The following is a 10150-nucleotide window of genomic DNA, read 5'->3' as shown; positions in this document are numbered from 1 at the left end:
TTGGTAATTGTTTATCCTCCTTATATTTTTGTTACGGGCACCTGAGAAGAAAATAATTTCTTCAGGTGTAGTTTTTCTTTCTGGGAATATTTTGAACACCTTTTTTTTTATTCAATGCTCATCATTTTTCACTTATGGTTGGGCTCAGTGTAGGACACCTTGGGTCGCGTCTTCTAAAACTTTTTTCAATTTTATTTTCCATTCCAAATTCTCTCCCTTTCTACTATCCCTGCTACTCCTCATTGAGAAAGCAAGAAAAACAACATCCCTTACAAATAGAAGCAGTCACACAAAACAAATTACAGCATTAGCCATATTAGAGCACCACCACCGGGAAAAAAAAGAAAAGGGAAAAAAATCTGCTCCAATCTGCATTGAGTCCATCAGTTTTCTCTCTGGAGTGAATAGCGTCTTTCATCACGGGTATTTTGGAGCTGTGGTTGGTGATTATGTGGATCAGAGTTCCAAAGTCTTCTAGAGTTAGCTACAATTTATAGTTGTACACACTGTTCTTCTGGTTCTGTTCACTTGTATCACTTCATCAAGTCATCCTAAGTTTCTTTGAAAGCATCCCACCCCTGTCATAATTTCTTACAATGCAATAGCATCCCACCCCATCCACATTACGTACGTAACTTATTCAGCTATTTCCTGCTTTAGTTTCCAATTCTTTGCCGCCATGAAGACCTGTGGGTCTTCGTTCATTTTTGATCTCTTTGTGGTCCAGACCTAGTAGCAGTATTGCTGGATCAAAGTGTAAGGGGGGAGGGGTGCCTGGCGTAGAGCTGAATTTAGTCCAAAGTCAGTGGACTGGTTTGTGCAGCCTTACTACTGCAACAGGGCGGGCAGTGGGGTTGGAAGGCTGAGCAAGCAATTAGGGATTATTATCCTTCTTGAAAGTTAGTTCATTTAAGCCAGTTAGAATTACTTTATCTTTTGCACATAATTCCTATCTCGGAAAAATCTGAGAGGTCATGAGGATCAGAGAAAACGTCTAGGCCTCCACTTAGTCATGTCCGTTATAAACTCCTACTTGGGTCTCTCTGCTTTCAATCTGTCCCTGCCTCTAATTCATCCCCCGTATATGACAAGTCTTCCTAAAGCAGATTTGACCATGTCACGCTGGCTCAAATATCCTCAGTGGCTCCCTATTAACTTCAGCCTAAAATGCAAACTACTTATCTTAACATTTAAAGTTCCCTCAATCTGGTTCCAACCTACCTTCCCTTCAGGCATTCTATTCTAGTCAAATTGAACTACTAAGTGACCTTTTAGCATGGAATTCTCTCTCTCAAGCCTGGGTCTTCAGAGGCCATTCCCAGTGTCTGAGATATACTCCTTTCTTACTCCTGCCTCTCAGAATCCTTTTCCCACTTCTTAAGGGATCAGCTCAGGTATCCACATCCTGTTCTCTTCCTGATCTTCTCTATCCTGCCCCCCCCCCAGTTTTATCAGCATTTTCTCCCTCTTCCAATTGCCTTGGTATTCACTCCTCTGTGTACATGTAGAATATTCTTCCCTCCACTGCCAGATGATAGGAACTTTTTTTGTCCTTGTGGCCCTAGAGCCTACTATAGTACCTGAAACATAGGCACTTAACAAATGTTTAATCATATTTTATTTTATAAACATGAGTTAGCACACTAGGAAGCTATTTAGCTATACTGTTCCATGGCAACCAACTACAATTCATTGTGTTAGAGGACTCCTACAAATGCAGGATCTTGATAATAAAGGAGACTAGTGTAAGCATAGATAAATTAGCCCAAAGAGGTCACCACCAATGGAATTCTTTGACATGACAGCACCCAAATATATACCTGTGGTTGCCCTGCCTCCAGTCTCCCCACAATGACCCAATATTTTCCTAAAGCATAGGTCTCACCATGTCACTCATCTGTTTATGAAGCTCCAGCGTCTCCTTCGGGCTTTCCTACAAACTCCCCTCTTTAGCACTTAGAGCACTTCACAAGCTGGCACAGGGCTGCCTTTCCAGGATTCCTGTACTTGACTTAGAGAGTCTGGCCCATTTACTCTTCCATACGTGACAGTGCATGCCTGTGCACAGCCTGTCCCATGCTTTGGAATGGACTCTTTCCTCCCGCCCCTTATAATCTCTGGCTTCCTTCAAGGCTTGGCACAAATGCCTGCCATCCTCTAGTTAGACCTATTCCAATTCTCCTAATTGTTATCTCATTTCCCACCCCACAGAATGTGAGATCCTTGAGGCTAGGGAATGGTTCCTTCTTTGTATTTCTATCTTCCACGTCTGGTATTATTTAACACATGCCTGTTATATGAACGGATCTCTTATGAAATTATTTATTAAGGCCTATATTCAGAAGGCCTTGTTAGATACAGAAAGCTGGGTAGGGAGCCAGATCTATTTCTGGTTTATTAGTTGTTGCTTTTTTTAAATTTAACAATTTCCTGAACTTTCTAGGTGGGGTACTTATTCTTCCTTCTCTTCTGAGTGAATATGGCTATAATTTGGTTATAACTACTCCCCTCATTCTGCCTACCCAAAGCCATGTCAACAACTCTTTGAACAGTAATCAAATGAGATTGCACGGTACTGTGGAAAGTGCACTGTAGCTGGGAGTCAGAAGACCTGGGTTCAAAATCCAGGCTCTACTACTTATTACCTTTGTGACCACAGGCAAGCTGTGTAAACTTTATTGTCCACGATTTCTCATTTGTAAAATGAGAGGGGTTGGTCTAAATCACCTCTAAGGTCCCTTCCAGCTCTACTCTAGGACCTTGTTAAATACTAACATTATTCTATCCATAACAAAAGGTCAATGAAGATCCTAGTTGCTTATGACTCAGTTTATCACACTGGTGACCTCGTTCAGTTGTTGAGCTACTATTACAAAGGCCAAACTTCTGATGCCCACACTTGAGCATGACAGGTAAGCTTGGCTGGTAACAACCTGCACCTCAGCTACTATAAAATGAGGTCTTTTATGCACACGATTTCAAACAAGTGTACTTTAGTAGTAGAAACGCCTTATTATGAAGGCATCACTTTAGCATTTACCTTTCCTCTCCCTTTTCAAATTACCTTCAAAAAGAAAAAATTGATACAACATGTATACTAATTATTGCTAAGTTTATTGTATTGTGTGTACCATTTACTAAGGGAGAAAAAACCTAAATACTTGGAACTAAAACATAAAATCAATACCTAGTTTACAAGTTCAAAATTCAATACAATAAAACACTGCTTCACACAAAACATTAAATGGCTTTAAAAAGCAAATACCCCAACCCACATTGTCCTTTTCCTTTTGTAAAATTTAGGAAGACAACAATGATAAACACACACACACACACACACACACACACACACATAAATATAGTACACATGTAACTAGTAACCCAGTCAGCCATCAAGACCAGAGAATTATTCACATCACACCGTTTAACACTGTCTCTGGGTCAAGCTTAAAATTTTCAGAAATGGTCACTTAATATAAGAATATCTCTGGATTTTTCATAATTTTTTTTATCTTATCTTTTGCTAAAGAATTTTTTGTATAACCTAATAATTTATATTGGTCATTTTCTCATGCTGAATTTATAGAAAATTCCAAATTTCAGTGGAATTTAGTAAAATTTGTCAACAAAGTTTGAACCTTGTGGTTTGTTTGTTTTTTTTGGTTGTTGTTTTAAGCTAGAATAGAGAAAATGCCTTTATTTCTATTAAATTTAATAGCCATTCAGTAAAATAAAATGATGAATTTCCCCCAAATCCTTTAATAGTTTTGTCTTAGGTGACAGATTCTACCCTTGACTCATTTCAACTTTATTTTTGTTCTTTTTTAAAATTTACAATCTTTACTGGCATTCATCAGGCATGATTGGTAACTGGATCCCCATCTTAAGCATGGGAAAAAGGATGAAGCAGACAGGCTAACACACTGTGCATACATATCTGCTCTCTTAAAGCAATATGCAATAGTCTGTGAAATGCAGTGATGACTGAAGAATTCCTACACTTCCTACATTCAAAAGCCTCCACAGTGGGACAGAAAGCATCAGCAGCCCCTGTTTGTCTGACTTACATCAAAGTGGTAACTGGCCATTCAGAGGAACAGGAAATATAGCCTCATGGAAAGAGAGCTCGGAGGCCTGGTTCTAGCTCCAACACTCTTACCCATTTGCTGCCTGATGCAAGACAGATCACATACCTTTTGGGACCTCAGTTTCTGTGTCTTTAAAATAAGAGTATTTGACAGGATGATCTCTAAGGTCCCCTTTTGTTATAAGATGCTACAAATCTACAAAGCAGTGCTGTCATCTTTGTTATCTGGCTATGGAACTCTTATCTCTGCTTGCAGAGGATAGTAAGTGCCTCTTTCCATAGAGCTTCCTCTTTCCCCCAGCCTCTTGATTTTTTATGAATTCTAACAAAATTTATACCATATTCAGTCAATTACATTTTGTTTCTAAACACATATTCTGGGGGGAGGACGATGGGGTGGAGGACAACAATACACTCAGATTTTACATGAAAAGTGAGTTCTGCATCTTTCCCTGAAGTCTAAGTTATCTGAACGCTGTTGAAGTAAGAGAGGAAGTTAAAAAAAATGTACATCTTGTCTGCCTGCCTTAAAACACGGAGAGCAGAGAAAGAAAAAAATGAAGGACACCAACCACATAAACAAACCTCCAAGGCACATAAAAGCTGGCATGATTGGTTTAATATTGACAAGTGACACTCCAGAACTTAGCTATAAGAAATGAAAAAGACTCAGGTTCCTACAGACAAATCAGAGTTTGGTGAATGAATTTTTTTAAAAAAGTATTTATTTGGAAAAGTTAGCCTTTTACAAGGTTTTGGATCAACACTTTTACTATGTCACTTACTCTAAGTTAATTCTGTTCACAGACTGCCTTTTTATCAGTCTCTTCTTTCCTCCCTGTATACAAGACATTAGGGAAAACTCTTTTCCCTAATCTTCCTTTCCCGTATCTCTTATGTCCTCAAACTCCAATTCTCTAACTTGAAGTGAATAAATAGGCTCACAAACTCTTCAGGTTCCTATTGGGAAGAGAATAAATCTAATTGTTTCTGACTAATTATCTTAATTCACTTTAAGGTCTAATGAGAAAGACAGTGAAAGTCCTTACTGAGTATTAAGTACGGCAGCAAATTCCCTCCCATCTTCTCCTGAATAGTCAGTCTACAAGGCCAAATTCCTCTGGCCGGGTTTAGTATGCAAACATGGAAAAACTTTCAAACAAAAATAAAACCTTACACACACTTAAAGCTCTGAGCAGAGCAAAAGGCAACCAGTGTGAATAGAGGAAAAATAAAGTTGCCAGAAAAAATGTCTCAATAGTCTCACTAAGTTTAACTGAGGTTTTTTTTTTGGGGGGGGGGGGACGGGACACCTGAGCTAAATTCAGTCATTCCTTCAAATGCTACTCTACATTTAATGGAATTCAGGATGTTTACTAAGGCAGCCCAAAGACAGACTTGTTTAAAAAAAAACAACAACACTCTACTTTCTAATATTAAAAAAAAGAGAAATAAACCAAATTATCTCAAAAGTGGGGTTAATGTACAATAAAGAGTTAGAAGTACCCACTTTACACTTTAAAAAAAACCAGTGAATTTTAATAAAAGTGTTAAAAAAAAACCTCCCATGAGCATTTTTAACTTCCAATTATTATCCCAGGGAAAAATAATAATAAAAAAAATTTGGAGTACTGAGAGTAAGTCATATTAAAGGAAAAAATGGTTTTTTTACAATTATATTCTGACTCACACAGAGACACGGTTAGAAAATGTGGATGGGAGGCAAAATTACACAAAGAAAAATGTTAACAGTAAAAGATAACTTCAAAGCTCTTAGTCAGTCCTTCCAACACAGCTCCCTGGGATAATGTGCCACAGCAGGACATGACAAAAGTACCATGAAGCAGGCAGAGTTAGTTTCAGACTAGGATCAACACTGGGCCTGCTGCCTTAATCATCACGTGGGGTTTTGTGTATTTTTCTTCCAGGTATGTTTGCTGCCTGATTTTTTAAAAATGAGATAATTTTAAAGACAAAACAAAACTAAACTATTTTAAAAGTTAAGGCTTTTATGAGGAGGTCTACAGACAAACATTTAAGGCACATAAGTTTCTTCAAGTCACTATTAAAATTCAATATATAAAAACTAATTCCTTTCCTTCATCCTTACTCCTCTCCAAAATATGGCAGATTTAGTTTGTAATGATATTAAATATAAAAGGAAAAAACTCAAAATTGAAAAATTCCATGGAACACCTGGTTCAATTTTGCACAGAAATACCCTTTTCTGCATTAAGCACCACTGGTACCCAGTCGGCCAGGAGACCATTTTCAGCTCTCCCCTCTATCTCCCCACCTCTGCAGTGCAGCAGTCTTAAATACGATTTTCCTCCTCTTTGGGGCCTTCTTCTGGAGGTTTTTGCTGGGCAGACTCCACAGCCTTATTGGCTTCTTTCTGCTTCTCAATGTTATCTATGTTGGTTTCTTCCTCTCTTCCTTCCTTTTTCAATTCCTCCTCTGCTTTCTGTTCTTTTGCCAAAAGGCGGTAATTGATGCCCATGCCAATAAAGAGGTAGATACCTGACACAACCAGGATGACGCCACACGCCCAGTACGTGTATTTATAGTCTCCATACATATCATTGAGACGACCTACAATAAATCAAAAAAGAAGAGATGTTCCATGGTTAGCAAGATGAGATATCACCAGCCTCCCAAGATGCTACCACTGAATTTTGATGCGACAAAGTTGCAAACTACAATCTTCACACTAAAAGTGGTGAGATTTAGTTAGAGGTCATAGATCACTGAGGATCACGTACATGGATCATGTGAGCCCCTACTGGGGCTTCTGAAGCAGATTCTACAAGTTTCTTATTCCTAGAAGTTTTAGGATGAAAAACATGGAAGACAACTAAAGAAATCATCTAGCCCAACAATCTCATTTTAAAGAATAAGAAATTAAGTTTTAGAGAGAGAAGAAACACCTAAAGAACATTCTTCTAGTCAGTAAAATAACAAACAGAAACTAGGATTAGAACCCCTTTCTATTACACCTCCAGTTAATTTTGAGCACTCAATTTTGTCTATTTAAGACAATTTAATAGTCTAGTATTATTTCCTCCTTTGCTACTTACCCACCCTCCCACAGAAAAGAGGCCAAAACAGATCCATGAGTTTCATACTGCACAACTAATAAAGAGCCCTGCAGGCATGAAGCATTCTCAGAAAGACCAAGTGCTTCCATTAGTTACGTACCTTCACAAAATCTCAGAATTGAAGAGGTGGAAGGGATCTCACAGGTCAGCTGCCCAACCCATACCCCAAAGAAATCCCCACATCCAGCCTACATCTGAAGTAACTTAATGAGAACCCACCACCTTTGAAGGCAGCCCACCCCACTCTCAGATAGCTTTAACTGTTAGCAAGTTCTTTCTGGCATCAAATATTAAGTATTTCTCTTGTGACTTTCCACCCAACATTCCTAGTTCTTCCCTCTAAGGACAAACAGAATAAGTGCAATAGAATAAGTCTAATAATTTTAAACCTTCCCCCCCCCCAATTACTCTGTATTTATTTTATATATGATTTGGAAATATTTAAATACACATTGGCTCCTCTTGGTAGAATGTACAAACTCCTTGATGGCAGGAATTGTTTATTTTTCATCTTTTTATCCCCATCATCAAATAACATGACCTGGTACACAGTAGTTGTTTAATAAATGCTTATTGATCAAGTGACTCTTCCACATGGCAGCCCTTCAAATATCTGAAAACAGCTATCCTGTCCTCCCTCCTGAGTCTCTTGCTAGAGGACTCCCCTTTTCTCAGCTCCTTCAGCCGATTCTCACATGAAAATCACGCGGGGCCCCCCCCTCCCCCGTCTGCTCACCTTTGGACACTCTCCTGACTACCAAAGGCTTTCTTAAACTGTGCTATTCAAAACTGAACACAACTCTCCAGACACGATCTGACCAGACGACAGGGGATTATCATCTCTTTAGTCAAGGAAGCTATGCCTCTTAATGCATCCCAAGACAAAAAGCTTTAGCTTTTTTGATGCCCTGGCATAACATTAACTCATAATAAGCCTGTGGGACACTAACACACCTAGATCCTTTTCAGACAAATGGCTGTCTGTGCCCCTCTCATCCTGCACTTGTAAAGTTGTTTCTTTTTCTTTTTTAACCAAGTACATTTATCCCTTTACATTTATCCATGCTGAATTTTATCTCAGAATCAGCATAACGTTCTAGCCTATCCAGAAAGTTTTGAATCCTGATTCTGTTGTCAAGCCAAATAATTCAAATCATCCCAAAGGATTACTATGGAGCTAATTTCACTTCCTGACTTAGGGAGAATTCTACTTAAGCTTTCCAAAGTAAAGTTCGTACAATTCTCTGTCTGCTCCTGGTAGCAGTAGTTACTACCGGTAGTTGGTTAGTGCTTTATAGAAGTTATCTAGGTTTCCCAAACCTACATACTTAGGCATATCATATTTAAAAACAGACATACTATACCTAAAAGCGGTGGCCCCAGAAGGACGGGACCACACTCCATGATCGTCAACAAACCCACGGCACTGGAGAATCTCTGGGTTCCAACAAGGTCCATTAGTGTTTCAAACAACACTGAGCTGAGCCAGCCAAATGCAAATCCAAAGAATGCCGCGTAGACACAAAACCCGACATAATCGGTGGATAAAGGTGCCAATAGGTGGCATATGCCATTAGAGATTATTGAAAGAGCAAAATAATACTGCACTCGAGGTCTCACCCATTTTGTGTTGGCTACAAGTCCCATAGAGGGTCTGGCTACCATGTCAACAAAAGCTAAAATGGAGAGCAGAAAAGCGGCAGACTCTTTAGCTATATGCTTACTCTTGGCATAATTACTAAGAAAAACTAAGGGAGTAAATAATCCAAAAAACATGAACACATTGCCAGAGATGTACAGTAAAAAGCCTCTATGCTTGAACAGGGAAAAATCTAGGAACTTATTAATTGTCTGGAAGAAAGAACGCTTCTGCGGCTTGCTGTTTCCAGCAATGAGATCTGTGTTGGCATCACCAGCACCTTTTTTGGAGTCCAGCTTCCCTATTTCCTGCAGGGCTTCTTTAGATACTTCTTTTGTGACTGCCCCTGGTTTGGGTCCTATAGGTCGCATGAGAGATCCGGCCACACAGCAGTTTAGTAGCAAACCCCCAAGAATTAAGAAGCTGCCTCTCCAGCCAAAGATATCAAAGAAAATCTGATTTACAGGTGCCAGGGTAGACAGAAACACAGGACTCCCTGCCATGGCTAACCCATTTGCCAATGGACGCTTTTTGAAGAAATATCTGCCGATCATGGTTAAAGCTGGATTTAAGTTGAAGGAGAGTCCGAGACCTAAAGAGGGGGAAAAAGAAATAATTAACATCAAAATATGTTTAAGGGGTAAGTAATGTAATTGGATTAAAAATAATCATGAGTATTGTTCCCTCAAATCTATTACACTTTCTCCACTTCTAGCTGCATCACCTCCAGGAATTAGTATCTGATCACCCTATAAAGAAGTACTACTTTATCAATCTATTAACAAGCATCAAGTCAGGCTTACTATATGCCAAGTACAGGCTCTTAGTCTCAGTTTCCTAATCTGTTAAATGGGGATAAAAATATCTGTAGGATTTACCTCAAAGGGCTAAGCAGAAATGATACAATGAATATAGTCTTTGAAAAATTTTAAACATTACATAAATGTCAATTATTATTTCCTTCATCCATGATATCAGTAAAAATGTTTACCAGTTATCATTTAACAGGGCCAAAGACAGATCCTTGGGGCACTCCATTAAAGAGAACTCCTTCTGGGTTGACATCAATTATGACTACCCTTTGGAACCAGTCATTCAACTATTTGTGAGTCCTTTTAATTGTACTATTATCTAGCCTACATTGCTCCACCTTGTCCAAAAGAGAATTATAAAGGATTTTGACAAATATTTTACTGAAGTCCTCATCTAGAATATTCCCTTGATCTACCAGTCTGCTAACAAAGTCAAAAAATGAAGTGAGGTTAGCATGGTATAGCTTGTTCTTTACGAAGACAGTGAGATGGCACTTCTTGAAATAATGCTCTG

The 10150-nt window shown here is 38.8% G+C and overlaps 1 protein-coding gene across 5 annotated transcripts in view; it reads right to left on the bottom strand.

Annotated features, from left to right (window-relative positions):
- Window positions 1-4686: 4686 nt before the first annotated feature.
- Window positions 4687-10150, bottom strand: part of SLC16A1 (solute carrier family 16 member 1) — a 35185-nt gene continuing 29721 nt past the window's right edge. For all 5 annotated transcript variants that reach the window (XM_078154944.1, XM_021001972.2, XM_021001962.2 and 2 more), the window contains 2 exons: window positions 8550-9416; window positions 4687-6679 (listed from right to left, as the gene is read on the bottom strand). In XM_078154944.1, the coding sequence (XP_078011070.1) occupies window positions 6402-6679; window positions 8550-9416 (1145 nt within the window). In that variant the 3' untranslated portion in view covers window positions 4687-6401. The remainder of the gene's footprint in view (window positions 6680-8549; window positions 9417-10150) is intronic.

This window comes from Phascolarctos cinereus, unplaced genomic scaffold, assembly GCF_003287225.1.
Source record: "Phascolarctos cinereus isolate Bilbo 61053 unplaced genomic scaffold, phaCin_HiC Scaffold_5;HRSCAF=322, whole genome shotgun sequence".
Taxonomy (NCBI): domain Eukaryota; kingdom Metazoa; phylum Chordata; class Mammalia; order Diprotodontia; family Phascolarctidae; genus Phascolarctos; species Phascolarctos cinereus.
The sequence above is the reverse complement of the archived record's forward strand: the minus strand, read 5'-3'. Positions and strand labels throughout refer to the sequence as shown.